This window comes from Tachypleus tridentatus, chromosome 9 (genome assembly GCF_004210375.1).
Source record: "Tachypleus tridentatus isolate NWPU-2018 chromosome 9, ASM421037v1, whole genome shotgun sequence".
Taxonomy (NCBI): Eukaryota; Metazoa; Arthropoda; class Merostomata; order Xiphosura; family Limulidae; genus Tachypleus; species Tachypleus tridentatus.
In genome coordinates this window covers 129,099,795-129,116,200 of record NC_134833.1, presented here as the reverse complement: position 1 = coordinate 129,116,200, position 16,406 = coordinate 129,099,795, and the positions used below count along the sequence as shown (strand labels likewise).

The 16,406-nt window shown below is 34.0% G+C and overlaps 1 protein-coding gene across 4 annotated transcripts in view; it reads left to right on the top strand.

Annotated features, from left to right (window-relative positions):
- LOC143226354 (sodium- and chloride-dependent glycine transporter 1-like) overlaps positions 1–16,406 on the top strand; it is a 72,205-nt gene that overhangs the window by 32,099 nt on the left and 23,700 nt on the right. For 3 of the 4 annotated variants that reach the window (XM_076457217.1, XM_076457214.1, XM_076457215.1), the window contains exons 2-4: positions 13,838–14,048; positions 15,146–15,280; positions 15,741–15,884. In XM_076457217.1, the coding sequence (XP_076313332.1) occupies positions 13,838–14,048; positions 15,146–15,280; positions 15,741–15,884 (490 nt within the window). Of the gene's footprint in view, positions 1–6,533; positions 6,967–13,837; positions 14,049–15,145; positions 15,281–15,740; positions 15,885–16,406 lie in introns of those variants that run through there. The other variant, XM_076457216.1, reaches the window with a different exon arrangement.

The window sequence follows — 16,406 nt, the reverse complement described above, 5'->3', positions numbered from 1 at the left end:
TAACAAAAGGTGTAATTTTCAGGGAATTTTTGGGGCCTATTTATGCAGAAACAGTATATCTCTACAAAATTAAAAATTTATATTGTATTTTTAAAGCCACCATAATTTGAAAGTTTATTTAATCTAACTGATTTTATGATTTAATTTTATAACCTAAACTGCTAGATTTGAAAGTACATCCACACATTCGCATTGTTGTTCGAAAATCCAAGGTTCCAGACATAATGTTGCTGAGCAAGCCACTAACTTCCAGTCGTGGCCACTTTATAAAGGTGGCAATCAGTCAATCCTTTTATTCCATTCAGAGAGCCATGGAAAGTACTTGTGGCGGCGGATGATTTTGACTGACTGCCTTCCCTTTAGCCACTAGTGACCTGGCATGACATTATTGCTAAAGCGCTTGAATTGCAATCTGCTGGTCAAGGGATCTAAACCAATCGCTGAACATGCTCGCTCTTTCAATCGTATGTGTGTTAAAATGCTACGGTTAATCCCATTATTTGTTTGTTAGAGTGTAGCAAAAGAGTTAGCGGAGAGCGATTTTGACTAATGACCTTCCCTCAAGTTTATCATTTCAAAATCAGGGAAGTCTAGCGTAAATAGGTTTCGAATAGCTTTGTGAGAAATTCAACGAACAAAAAAAGTCGATATTAGTTCAAAATTAGTGGCGCCTAGCTCAGATAGCTCTAGTGTAGAGTTGCGCAAAACTAATAATAAAACAAACCATAAGACATCAGTATTAGGTCTATTACATTTTAAGCTCTACATTATTTATGTTTTTAAATTAGAAAAATGTATAATTGAATTCCATTCACACAATATATGCCATATGAATCGAGGACGATGTCTTTCGCTCATTCCAAAGCTTTTCAGGCTTTGAAAAGGTGTACACGCCATAACAGTTATCGTTGTAACAAACAGATTATATAAATAGTGCTCTGACTATTACTATGTTTGTTGTACCCCAGGCAGCCTGAAGAGCTCTGAACTGAGCGAAACGCATCGTCAATTATGGATACGGCAAATATAGTATGGCTGGTATGCTGTTATTACGCAATCTTCTGACTTTTTTAAATCCTTAAGGGTAAGAAATATAGTTTAAAGAAAACGTAATAGGTCCAATACGAATGTCGTGTAACAAAAATAATTGTAGTAATTTTTTGCTAGCTTGTAATGGTATGCACACCAGAACAAAGATTCGTTTACGAATAATTAACTACTTGCATCATATAATACCTGGCAAAAAAAAACTAATACAAAAAAGAAAAATAGGCCTACTAAGAAAAATTATGTATTGTTAGAAGTTAATAGTTTCAGCATCAACTGTGTAAGGAGTGGGGCCAAGTTTTACTTAAAAGATTGTGCACTATTTTAGTAACATATATTTGTATACCATTAAAACATCGTGTTGCTGGTAAGTGTCCAATTTTGTACAATAAAAGAACGACAAAAAAGACTATATTAGTTACCCATCACCTTTTCAAATGCAACTCAGTGTGTAACATTTAATTTTGTGCGGGGATCTTGCCAGTGTGTTTTTTTTTTTTTTAGGGACAGATGGCGAAAGCATCGAGAAATGCTGAGCCAGAACACGATCAGCCTCAAATTCTATATGCTTACGTAATTAAGAAAATAACCTCTTAATGGCTCACATTTACAAATATTACAGTAAACGACTAAGAAATACCAAAAATTTCTTCCAGTAAAATGATAATTACCTGACCCCGGCTAGTTGGTGGAAGACATCCTAATCAGTTGTGTCCGTGTGACTTTGGACGACTTAAAGTAAAACCCATTAACCCATAATATTGTATTTTGTTTTATTCAGAAGTTTTAACCTGTAAATACCAATGTTAAAAATTATCTCAAAAAGTTGAAATACAAGAACCTTAGGTTTAAACTATCTGCATTATTATTACATTGCTTAATTCGCAGCCGAACTCTTATGGCATTTCTATTGTTTTAATGGTTTCTATTTAGGGGTGGATTATTTCGAATTATTTTGCAAAACAATGCAGAGTTCAGAGGGTATAATTACACCAAATAAGTTTATTTCTTCTACTACGGCTATTCGGCTGGTTTATCTTTCATCCATTGTTACGCCTAAATCCACAATGTATGCTAACGTACCGTTTTATCTCGCTTGTTAGTTGCCCCGACATGGCCAGGTGGTTAAGGCTCTCGACTCGTAATCCGAGGGTCGCGGGTTCGAATCCCCGTTACACCAAACATGCTCGCCCTTTCAACGGTGGGGGCGTTATAATGTGACGGTCATTCACATTATTCGTTGGTAAAAGAGTAGCCTAAGAGTTGGCAGTGGGTGGTGATGACTAGTTGCCTTCCCTCTAGTCTTACACTGCTAAATTATGGACGGCTAGCGCAGATAGCCCTTGTGTAGCTTTGCGCGAAAATTCAAAATAAACAAAGAAACCTTACATTTATTTAATATGTGTTCAAGGGGATTTAATTCAAACTACCATTGCTCCTAGTCATTCTATTGAGACCACGTGTGTTCTGCCTATGTAAACACGGCTGTAATTCTGCACGTTTGTAAGAATATGTATATCCATTGTCCTTCAGTGATAAACCACATTATGTTTCGAGGTTATAGTTTCTTCTATATTTGTTACTGATAAACAAAACGTCTCCCGTTACCTAAGAAAAGTTAATTTTAAACAGTTACATAAATTAATTAGTTCCATTTCGAGGGAAGCCTCCAGTCTAACAGTCTAAGTAACTCACGAATCCATTGAAACGGCACTGTCTGGTATCCATATGAAAGCACGTAACACCGTGTTTTGTGTCTGATCAATAAAGACTTTTTTTCCATTGTACGTTACACGTTACGTCTAGTCAAATTTATTTGCTCAAACTCGGTTGGTTTTGTCGAAATATAATAATGTTCCGTAACGTATTGCCGATCTTTCCATTGTATAGCAGATCTGTCTTAACATTCCTTGAGGAAATCATTTTTACCTGAAAATGACACAATCAGAACCAACCCATCAAGCAGTCCTCCAACTCAAGCTCTTATGTACGTTTCTAATTGTTTACACCCTTCATTGCACTTTTGTGTCATTACAAGGTACGGTACTCACTCTTCTCAGGTATGATATTAATAACAAATGTCACATCTCTAATTCAGAGTTCAAAACGCTGTTGCTCTATGGCGTTTATCTCAAAATCATGACAAGGCTTATGAAGGGCGAGTTCAGTACATGAATAAGATTATTGGAAAATAAATTCTATTGTTTTGTTTCTCCTATAAAATATTGTGTACTCGACAGTGGCGTTTGCGTATTAATACGTAATTAAGGTTGGAGATGGTAGAAAGCTTATGGGGACGAATTTAAAGGACTAATAATTACATGCAAAAGTATTCACACTCATATCTTTCAAAGTCTTAAGGGGACTTCTAACAATTTCTTCTTTGGTTGGTTGTGCAGCCAGTCAAACTACAGTATCACAGTTTTATCCGGTGGTTTTAAACTTTACTGTATGAGGAAGATGTACATATTAATGTAAGGTTATGTCATAAAGTATGAGTTGTGCTTAACGCTAAGAAGCATCTTTCAATACATTCATCCCAAATTGTGGCCCAGTATGGCCAATTGGGTTAAGACGTTCGACTCGAAAACAAGGACAGTGTATTTGAATTTCATTTTAACGATTTGTTTGATTGTTTAGAATTTCGCGCAAAGCTACACGAGAGTTATCTGGGCTAACCGCCCCTAATTTAGCAGTTTAAGACCAGAGGGAAGGCTGCTAGTCGCCACCACCCACCGCCAATTCTTGGGCTACTTTTTTGCCAACGAATAGTGGGACTGACTGTGACATTATAATACCTCCACGGCTGGAAAGACGAGAATGATTGGTGTGACGGGGCATTTTAACGGTCAGTACTGACTGTAACGATGTTTTATTCATTGAAATAATAAATGTGTTTTTTTTTCTAGTTTTAAGAAACGTGACAATAATTTTTTTTCATATTTCATAACAATAGTATATGTATTTTTATATTTTATCCTTTTATAGGAGCACCATTACTGCTTAAAAGTGTACACCATTTTATTTTGTTAATTTTACATGTACTCGGATATTTTGTAAGGCTTGTTTATGTGTTTCTTTATTGTTAAGCGCAAAGATAAACAATAATAAATCTGTGCAGATATTAAAATTGTGTTTTATTATGTAAGCCCTTATGCTTTCTTCTAAGCCACCAGGAAGCGCTTAGTAGGGCAATAAAGTAGTAGTATTGATATTGGCATATAAGATATGGTGAGCAATTTTAACCAAAACTTGTAATATTTAACGATTAGTCTGGACACAGCTCGGCATGGCCAGGTGGTTAAGACACTCGACTCGTAATCTGAGGGTCGCAGGTTCGAATCCCCATCGCACCAAACACGAATTAGGGACGGATAGCGCAGATAGCCCCCGAGGAGCTTTGCGCGAAATTCAAGAAACAAACAAACTCGTCTGGACACTAGTATTCCTGATAATGCAGGACTTTTGTCTCCGTAATTTATATAGCTTGCAGATAGCTGAGCATAGACGAGTTGTAAGCCACACTCACATTGGAAGGTCCAGTGTTCGAGCCCGCACTGTCATTAGTGGGTGTGTTATAAAAAAAAGGTCAATTTTGCCATTCGTTTAAGACTCATATGTGCAAAAAAAAGTTTATTATTACTTTCCCTCAACTATTTTAAGGTACGGTTATGCCTGAGCTTTGATGGGTCGATTAGGCTATTTGGCTCATAATGTTCATATTAAACATACCTTTATATAAAATATGGTCTCCACAACACTATTGGGATCCAAACAAAAGAATAGATTTTCTTGTATAAGGTAAATTATGCACAACGATATACTGTTTGTTTGAATATCAATTCCTATGTTCGCTACTTAAAATTTACAAGTTCTTCCCATAATAATATATACATACTGTGTATTATCAAATTAAAACACCATTTCGTCAGTTGAATAGCTCAGAATACATTACTAGTAATTAATTAACTTTATAATGTAACTGTAGATGTTTAGAAATCATAAATCATTTCACAATTATTCGATAAATGATCCGTTTTCTCATTCCGGGTATTGAATGAGGTTACGAATGAATGAACGAATTCAGTGACTGAGGATGATAAATTTTATGATATTATCAGGCTTCAAAAATATTTTATCCAATGAGATGCGTTCAACAATTCACTTCATACCATACAATACTTAACAGGTGCTACACAAGCCAACCAAGCATCTATTTTACTAAGCCAGGGATGGTCAAGAGGGTGGATCATTCCTCGGACCAGTGATTTAGGGTTGTTTCGATAGATCTTGATGAATTAAACTCAGTAAGTATAAAAAATAAAAATAAATATCAATGAAATATTGGCATGATGATACCTGTATGGATTATACTATGGTAGTACCATACTAATGACATGATGATACCTGTATGGATTATACTATGGTAGTACCATACTAATGACATGATGATACCTGTATGGATAATACTATGGTAGTACCATACTAATGACATGATGATACCTGTATGGATTATGTTATGGTAGTACCATACTAATGACATGATGATACCTGTATGGATTATACTATGGTAGTACCATACTAAACATTATGGTATCCTTCTTATATTTGCTCTTCATTGTAGAAATGGCATTATTATATTAATTGGACGTCATCTTGTAATGCATCGCGCGTTCCACCTCAACCCTACATTTTTAGGCTTTACCACAACGCTAGTTTCACAAGATATCGAAACGTTTTGAAGGTAACGATACTGTTGAGCCCGATTTTTCAGTTTCGCTATCAATTCAGTAATCAGTTCATGAAATAATGCTAAAGAGATTAAGCTAAAATAACTTTATTAGAATTTCAGCCACACGCAAATCACCCACCTCTTTTGCACAACATAGTCTGATGAGACTGCTAACCATTTTGTATGACAATAACTACTTCACACTTGTTTTGTTCCTGCATCTATATTGTAGATGCATTCATTACAACTACACTTTCTACTTAAAAATTCCACTACTTGTCAGCCTTTGGAATAAGGTCATTTTTAAAAAGTAGAATTGTGGTGCCCCCTAACTGAAACAGATTTGGTATTGATCAAAAGACACAGGATAGTTGGAAAGCCAGAAAAGCAAAAATTAAGTTTTAGGTTTCAGAAGACGAGTAGGAACCTGTGGAAACTGTTTTAATGTGAGAACACGTTTTACCTGTTTACTAGAATCTTTTTAGAAGATACAGACATTTCCATCAAATTAAAGGTGTGAAATTCTAGCTATTTATTTGTAGTTGTAATCTCCCGTTTACTCATCTGCGTCTTTTCGACACTGTTGTAATATCGATTTGCTCTGTAACACCGAAAGTAGATATCGGAGTTGGTTCAAGCTATAGCTTACACAAAGCGCCTGCGCAAATACAGTCCTTTTAATGGCTAACGTGCAAGATATTGCGTAGAGCGCTTTAGAAACATTATGTTACCTCCTTTAACTAAGAGATATTGCAGTGCTGATGAAATGTTGCTACGACATGTATGTCTTGAGTTTTCGACTCTTTAATCTTTACTAACTACATCGTGAACTAAAAGTAAAGTTCTTCTGAGTTTGGTCAGTTTTGGGTGTTGTTTTTTTCCTATTAATAACATTCAAAGAGTCCTGAAATATTTGAACCTAAACATAAAAACTTTATTCAAAGATAATGCACTCAGTATTTAAGTGCCAGGACGTTGTCCCTAAACTGCTGGATATTCCTTGACCTTTTTGTGTTTAGTATCATATCAGTATCAAAAGTTCTGTGTTTTCCCTTCGTCAATTCTCTGTTTAAAAACCCAGCGACAACTCGGTTAGTTAGTGAAAAATCATGGAGAATCCTTCGGCGTCTTTCGAATATGACGAATTGGCGGAGAAGATTCAGATGAGGCCCTTTTTGGACTGGAAAGTAAACAACCTTTTTATTAACTTTGTAACTAAAACGTTTTATTTTTACTGCAAGTGAATGCTGTTGAGTTTACTAAACAGCATCAGTAAAGCTAACTGCATACGGTAGTGTACTATACTTTCATTTAATGTATTATTTTAAAGTGCACAGATTTTAAGTTTTGTATTCAGTTTAAGTTTGAAAATCGCTAAGTCAGTTTCGAAATATGTATACATGTTATCGCAAATGTGTACATCTTGATAAGTTAATGAAAAATATTCCTTTATCCTTACTAATTAAACTAGTAACAAGCAATTACGCTATTTGAAAGAGATATTTCTCTCTTACTTAAAACACCTTTGGTTTATCTACAGTTATCACATGATATCAATGCATTAACCTAAAAGTAATTCCTTGAGATTTAATTGGTTAAAGAGCGAGAAGAAAACAAACTACGATTCCGCAGCTATTGTAGTTTTAAATATCAATTAGTTTTTCCGAGCTACGTTTATTAGTTGAAGAAAAGTTTTATTTTAGAACTATTCATATGCCAGTAATTTTTTTAAAGTGTGTTCCATAAGTAAGAAAACGTTATTTGTATTTATCTGTGGAAACACAGCTTTTATTCAAAAACGTAGACACTTCTCAAAACTACACATCTAATAGCTTTTTATACCGAGAACCCTGGAATTTGATCACAAATCTTTGTTTCTCGAACTGCCTTTGATAAAGGCGTAGTTCATTAAAAAAATAATAATATAATACATCCACGTATACTTTAAATTTAAAAATTTTTAAAACCAGAATAAAACCGTTACAGACATAAAAAAATAACAACTTACCAGAATTCTGTGACTTTGTCAAAGGAATAGGTATGACCATCGCTGGCAAAATGCCAACGAATTTCGCGCCATGTTATCGACCCAAACATGTAGGCGCCATAGATTTAGACTTGGCTAAGATTGTGCAATAACGATGAAATTGTTAAAATGAGTATCTTTTGTTGAGAAGGAGTCTTTTCACCTGCAAGCACCTTTAGAGATGAGTACGTGTATACGTGTCATATATATATATATATATATACATAATTTGAATAAAACTGAGTGATCTAGATGGATAACTCTTCCGTTTTCAAAAGATAATTATGAAATAATGTTCATAACGTTATGGATGAATAATTCTTACACTACTCTGAATACATCTTTAAACTCATAATTTAAATCATAATATTTATAAAATATGTGCTAAAAATAATCATATTTAAATCCATTTAAAACAGACAGTTTCCTTAACATTTCTATCTTTGTTGAAGTGTCCCAAAACGATCCACCCCAGAACTACCAACTAGGCCCAAAACATTCAGTCTTTTTAAACAAAATGGTGAATATATACGAATGAAACAGTAAAGGTATTTATATATTTTTTCTTTGTGTTCAACTAAGTATTGTGCTCATTAAAACCACGCTGTAAGCAGAGTTGCGTAATCTACCTGTTAGCTTCAAGGTTACAACTTTCGTAGTTTGTTTGTTTTTGAATTTCGCGTAAAGCTACACGAGGGCTGTCTACGCTAACCGTCCTTAATTTTGCAGTGTAAGACTAGAAGGAAAGCAGCTAGTCATCACCACCCACCACCAACTCTTGGGCTACTCTTTTACCAACGAATAGTGGGATTGACAGTCACATTATAACGCCCTCAAGGCTGAAAGGGCAAGCATGTTTGGTGCGATGGGGATTCAAACCCGTGACCCTCGGATTACAAGTCGAGTGCCTTAACCACCTGGCCATGAACTATCGTAGTCTAAGACACTTTAGGCTTAAAGTTCATGTTTAAACACTGAAAAGATAATTGCAATAAATACAAATTTTGAATTTCAGCTAACTTAAATGAAACTCTTATCTACAAGTAGGTTATTTCTTATAATGCACGCATAAGTTGCATAAACTCCTTCAATAGAATTTATATAAAAACTTATTTAAATCCTATTTACTCATTACTAAGTGAATAACATAAAATTTTTCATGAACGACACATTTTATTTTTCTATACAGCCAACATAGGGATTAACATATATAAATGCTAAAAGCAAAGGCTTCAAATGTCGAATACGTGCTCACATGCTTATATAATGACTGGTTAATTAGAAACACATAATTTATGTACAAATAAGAAGTAAATGAATTTGTACCAGAACCGAGGTTTGGTTTATTTTAAATTTAGCGCAAAGCTACATGTCCTCTAATTTAGTAGAGATAAACTAAAAGATAAAATATTAACCAAAGAGTGGGATTGTCTGTCACGTTATAACGCTCCCACGGATGAAAATGCAAGCTTGTTCTATGACAGGTATTCAAACTCACGTCTTTCAGATTCGGAGTCGAGCGCCTTATCAGGCTATGTCAGTACTCCAAAATGCGAAACAACGTTTTCGCCGTTTAAATGACTTTGGTTTATACCATCGTTTTGTTGCACAGTAACATTAAAACAACAAGTGCATCGTTAGATATATGCACAGGCGGGTAAAGGCATTTGATTCGTGATCTGGGGATCGCGGGTTTGAATCCTCGTCGCACCAAACATGCTCGCCTTTCAGCCGTGGGGGCGTTATAATGTTACGGTCAATCCCACTATTCGTTGGTAAAAGAGTAGCCCATGAGTTGGTTGTGGGTGGTGATGACTAGCTGCCTTCCCTCTAGCATTGCACTTCAAAATTAGGTGCGGCTAGCGCAGATAGCCCTCGAATAGCTTTGCGCGAAAGTCAAACTGATATATTATCTACATACATTACATAATTTGCTATAATAACTTTCACGAAATAGATTTCGTAATAAGTAAAATGAAAGAAATAATATATATATTACGCTAGTCTAGTGATGAGAGACGCCGGCTGTAACGGCAACCGTAGACATCATTTATAAACATTCCTTAAATGTTTCAGTGTTAATGATTATCGACAGATTATTGCATAATAATTGCCATTACGAGCCTCTGTAGTCTTGATTGAATAAAGTTCTCAAAGTTTCTTTGGCGACAGTAAAATAAGGGCCGCTTTGCTGATACATATTTATTAAAATTGTCTATTGTAAGGGAAGATAATAACTATTACAATCTTATGTTTCACATTAACGTTATGCACACTATAATTACTTATATATAAGTTTCTATACTTCAATCATATTAACTTACGTTAAAGATACAGTTTGTTTCACAATGTTAGTTTGAAACAGTAAGTATATTGTGTGATGTGCACTATTTGATTGGAGTTTGAAAATACTCATTTCGTAATCAGTGTTCACATTATGAAATAAATTAAGCCATTCTAGTATATTTGAATCATCCAATTGTTAGCTGTATAACAACAAGAAAATTCAAGTGAATTTACTTGTCCAGGAACCCAAGATTTCCTAGCCCATTGACTGCGGCTGCGCCGAACGAGCGCGGAATTTTTGCAAGTTGTACAATGTATAGGGCACACTCATTCAACTACCGAAGGCGGACCTTACCCTTCAGGGCGAATTAACATTAAATGAATTAACTGGCTTCATTGTTCCAGAAGCTGTTTGCCTGAGTGTCTGAATGAAATCACTTTTATGTACTTAGTAAAACTAGGGAAGATAATTCCCCTTGCTCTCTGTTACCTGTGTATCTTAGTATTTGTTTCAAATAGTCTAATGGTTTTCAAACATAAATTACCACCCTGATCTGTTTTATATATAATTCTGTTCTATACTATTGATTAGACGTTTTAAAGGTCGAGTGCTTTGCGTGAAATCGATTATATTATGTTGTATATTATTATTTATTTCGGGGAAGTCTCCGATTGATTACGTTATGTACGTTACGTATTACTATCTTAAATAAATACTAATATGTATTAAATTTGTGTTATTTGCCATTTGTTATTTGCACGATTTCCTTTTTTAACACACGTATTTTAATATACAATCACACAAATTATACAAGTTATCGATTATTTCTAACAGTTATTACAAATGAAGAGTTATATACAAGAGTTTTACTAACTTAAAAACAAAAGTGAGTCTTATATGCGGTCTGGGACTAAATATTTCATCTATTATCCAGGCCCTCAAGGAGAAAATTAATAGGAAGTTGATACAGTTAGGCCTTGCTTAAGCTAGCGACATCATCCTTGGCTATCTTCAAACCGGTTAGAAGCTCACTCCTTCCAACAAAGATATTTAACGTTCTCGTAGAAATAATAAGGTCCGAAGAAAGTAATTCATGAACGGTTTGTAATGTTCGAAATCTATAAACGTTCCTGGTCAAATTCTGGGGTGTTTTGATTAATAGACGTTAATCAAAAATATGGCTTCCCACGTCCATAGCGTACTGGTACTGACTATAACTGTTCAATAATATTCGCTTCTCTTCGCGCGCTACTTTTATACAAAGCACGCGAGTCTTTAGAATCTTCACCAAATTTCGCTTGCAACAATGATCTTGCGCGTTTTCGTAGACAAATACTATTGCTTCTTACTTTCAAGAATTCTCTACAAGTTTTGACTACAGGAGAGACTTCTGCAATACTCAGTATAGAATGCACGTCACATGCAAAAAAGAAAACTATATTGAAACAAACGTATGTACTAAAATAAATATACAACAGTAAATTTGTTACAATTGTGTTTATCGTAAGTTAGAATTGTTATTTCGGTATATTTCTGCTTTATAATTCTCTGGATACAACTTACACTGGTTGGTTACTTTATTAACATCTTGTCCAATATCACGTGCAACCTCGAAATATGCTGTATAGTATAAGTGGCTTATACACCACAAAGTGCCATGAGGTGTCAGGTTATCTTGTTCGAAAATTAATTGGTTTATTGATGTCAGAATATTGCATCAGAATAACGGATCCTAAATATTTTTACAGTAGACCATATAATCTAAAATTAGTGTTCCACTCAATGTTTGAATGTTTTACATATGTTTAAAACGTACTTTGGCATCTTTGAAATATCCAAGGCGGCCATCATGATATGTAACTGGCCATACCTTGACTGTTATACAAGCAATAAAAGAAATTTTGATATTTGTGTTCAGGATTTGGAGGTCACTGAAAATCCATTTCTCAGTTAACTTAATTTAAAGTTTATTTTTATAAAATTTATGATGGCTGCCATCAGTGCATAAATACTCATAACTTGTCTAGAAGGTAAACGTTTACCAGTTTTACAAGTAAAATATTATCGCTAATGCCAAACATATCCTCACAATATTAACTTGGTAAAAGATCATCCTTTATTTTCAAGCCAACGAGAAAATCGTGACTAGCTTTTCGAAGAATCAAGGATTACAAAAGTGTCGTAAATTTTTCAATAAATATATTCCACATGTGTTTTATACACCTGTACTAACTAGCATAGCTACAGACACAGATGTATGATTTTAAGCAGCGTGTACATGCTTACTCTGTACTTCCATAATGAAAGTATCTGTCTTTTGTTTAAGCCCAAGCTGAAAGTATTAGATTATGAAGGATTTTTAGTTATGTTGTACATCTTTCCTTGTTGTTGAAAGAAAGTGGTCATCAATACAGAACAGATGGGACAACAACTTTCAGAAAAAATAATTAATTAGATTCATACCATCCGTTAGCTGGAACATTTCTGGTGAAACTGAACAACAAAAAACATAATGTTTCTATTAATAACTCTAACCGTAAGTTGCGCAACTAAAACATGTAAGTGTAGGGCGAGCCAGATATTTCATTATTCGATATTAAGTAGATATGTAAGTTAGAGATTGCAATAAATATTTTTATGGATACCCAAGAGACAAGTATTGGAACAAGTATTAAATGATACGTCCTCACTTTAAGAAGCTTAAATGTTGTTTAAACATCAGTTTTCTAATTCGGAATTAGTGGACAAGAATTATTTGTTTTTCGTCCAAGCTTAGCAAGGACGAAAAAGAGTAGCTCCTTCTTAATAGAACGGTTCTTATGAGACAAACTGAAATCTTTTTTGTTGTTGTTTAAATTGCCTAACAGGCCCGGCATGGCCAGGTGGGTTAAGGCATTCGACTCGTAATCTGAGGGTCGCGAGTTCGAATCTCGGTCGCAACAAACATGCTCGCCCTTTCAGCCGTGGGGGCGTTATAATGTGACGGTCACTCCCACTATGCTTTGGTAAAAGAGTAGCCCAAGAGTTGGCGGTGGGTGGTGATGACTAGCTGCCTTCCCTCTGGTCTTACACTGCTAAATTAGGGACGGTTAGCACATATAGCCCTCGAGTAGCTTTGCGCAAAATTCAAAAAACAAACAAACAAACAAATTGCCTAACACATATAAAAATGGTGCTGTGACTTGGAAACTTTACAATGACTGATGGATTTTCAGTAATATTTTACACAATCGCAACGTTAAAACCTTTGTATCTTGCTCATTGTTTTATAATGACATTTAGATGATGAAAATTGACTTTATGTTTAATGTGCTTCGTGTTGATAATGAACAAAATATCTGTTGCTGCTTTTGAAAGCGAAAAGAGGTTTTAAGTCATTTTCCAAAGTAAACTATAATTTTAATAATTTATACTTTAATAATTTTGCTAAGGGCGCTCTATTTCAAGCAACAGATGGAGCTCAGATATAATTTGCGAAACATCATGCAGGAATAATTACATCAGATAGAAAAAGAAACTTCTCGTGAATATTTATTACCAAAAGGGTTAAAATTCAGATACTGCTTTCTAGACCAATGAAAACTTTTTTGTAATGTTTTCTACGAATTTATTAAAGTAAGAAATCGATGAAAATATCTCTTCCAGTATCTTCAGACACCATAATATACATAACGGAGCACACTTGTAGTTTTTAGTTTGAAAGAAACAGAAACTTCGTGATTGAACTTGAAAGGTGTTTCTGTAGAATGAAGAACAGGAGTTTCCAAGAGTGAGCAGTCAAGTTCCTTTGTCTCCTAAGGAAGACGACGATGACCAAGTCAGCGGCTCAGATGAAGAGGGCATCGAGAGAGGAAACTGGACTGGAAGATTTGACTTTATTTTGTCACTACTTGGTTATTCTGTTGGCCTTGGCAACATCTGGCGCTTCCCATATTTATGTTACAGTAATGGCGGAGGTTAGTAATCCTTTTATACAGCCAATATAAACCTCATGTGCGCGAATATATATATGTATATGAATGTTCGTTATCGTATATACGATTTAAATATTTGTGTAATTATGCATGGGGTAGTAATTTGTAGCTACTCTTTCAACGTAAACTTTGACAATGCATTTGGTGGGATGAAATTGTTTATTATATATACTGACTTTTGTTTTTTTCACACTCTGGTTTCATGGCATTTAAAGCTTCGTGATAAGACCTAAAGCAAGAAGAGTATATGGAGGTTGAAAAATTACAAATGAATCTTTATAAGTTCACAATAATACTACCTATTACCTACTTCCTATTTATTTAATTACGTATAAAACATTAATAGCAATGAATTGTTTCAGTCGATATTACTATTCTAGATAAAAAAATCTATTTTATAATGTATGTGTATTTATGTATGTATGTTTTGTGTTTATAATGTATGTGTGTATTTATGTATGTATCTTTTGTGTTTATAATGTGTGTGTGTATTTATGTGTTTTGTGTTCATAATGTGTGTGTGTATTTGTGTTTATAATGTGTGTGTGTGTATTTGTGTTTTGTGTTTATAATGTGTGTGTGTATTTATGTATGTATCTTTTGTGTTTATAATGTGTGTGTATTTATGTATGTATATTTTTGTGTTTATAATGTGTGTGTGTATTTATGTATGTATGTGTTTTGTGTTTATAATGTGTGTGTGTATGTATGTATGTATGTTTGTGTTTATAATGTGTGTGTATTTATGTGTTTTGTGTTTATAATGTGTGTGTGTATTTATGTGTATATTTTGTGTTTATAATGTGTGTGTGTATTTATGTATGTATGTTTTGTGTTTATAATGTGTGTTGTATTTATGTATGTATATTTTGTGTTTATAATGTGTGTTATAATTTATGTATGTATATTTTGTGTTTATAATGTGTGTTATAATTTATGTATGTATATTTTGTGTTTATAATGTGTGCTATATTTATGTATGTATATTTTGTGTTTATAATGTGTGTATTTATGTATGTATGTTTTGTGTTTATAATGTGTGTGTGTGAGTACATTTCGTGTCACTTTCATTCTTCCAGGAGCTTTCGTGATACCTTTCATAGCGATGATGATGCTGGCTGGGCTACCTCTGATGTTCATGGAGCTGGCCATTGGTCAGTATGCTAACCTTGGACCTGTTGTATTATTTCAACGCTTCTGCCCACTTTTTCAAGGTTAGTTTCTGCGGTTTTCAGTGTACTTGATTCAGTGTCGTATTCACAAAAATAAATATATTTTCATATTTAAAGATATAAGTAACATTTAGATATTATTTTACTCTTTGTTGATGACAGTCGAAAATTTAAACATTTTAATTTTGAAACGAACACTAGGGTGTAGATTGGATGTGAAATGTCATGAATAACTATTAAATATATAGTTCTTCATGTAAGTTAACAATTCTATGCACACAAACACGTATCTTTTTATACACTTAAAATAAAGTATTCTCAGCACACAGTGTGAAAACTTTGTACCAGTGATTTTTAATCAACGATTTCTTTTTTACTAATGTGTAAACCTTATAGAGGAACATTAAACTTTGTGTGTTAGGGACGACCAGGGTAAAAGAAAAGAAAGTGTTACAATTTGGTAAATTCAGAATATATTCAGAATAATGTTCGTATCTTTCAGGCCTTGGTTATGGAATGATCCTTGTATCAAGTGTTGTAATGCTATATTACAATGTCATCATTGCTTGGACTCTCTTTTATACGTTTGCTTCTTGGGCCAGGAGACTTCCCTGGGAAAATTGTGACCCTGAATGGAGTACAAACGGTATGTACAGTTACTAACTTCTTACTTGTCCTTACTTATTTGCACCTTAAATTATTTTGACCTATAAAAGTATGAATTTCTTTAAAGGGAAGCAGTTTTACAAAATGTACTTGTTTCGAATAACTGTAATTTTTATCGTTTAATTTACAATAGAAGGAAATATTTGCATCCATCGTAGGCTGTCTTCTCGTTGAAGTCAGGAGCCAGGTTGACAACTGCTACAAACCTTTTCCAGAACTAAATGTAGAAATCGTGAATTCTAAACGAAGAAAGAAATCACTAGCTTGAGAGCCAAAATATTTTTTCACAAGAATATTTTTTACTAATATTTGTCATTACCATCATAAAAAACTGGTTTAATTTTGTAAGCACAAATTGTACTGTACGCATGCGCAAAGAGTTGCATTATGATTGTAAAGTGCAGTTTTAAAATAATGAAAACTAAACTGTTATTAGGAAATCAAAAGAGCATATAAAACAATTGATTGAAAGTAGTGTTGGAATATAATTGGCATAACGATA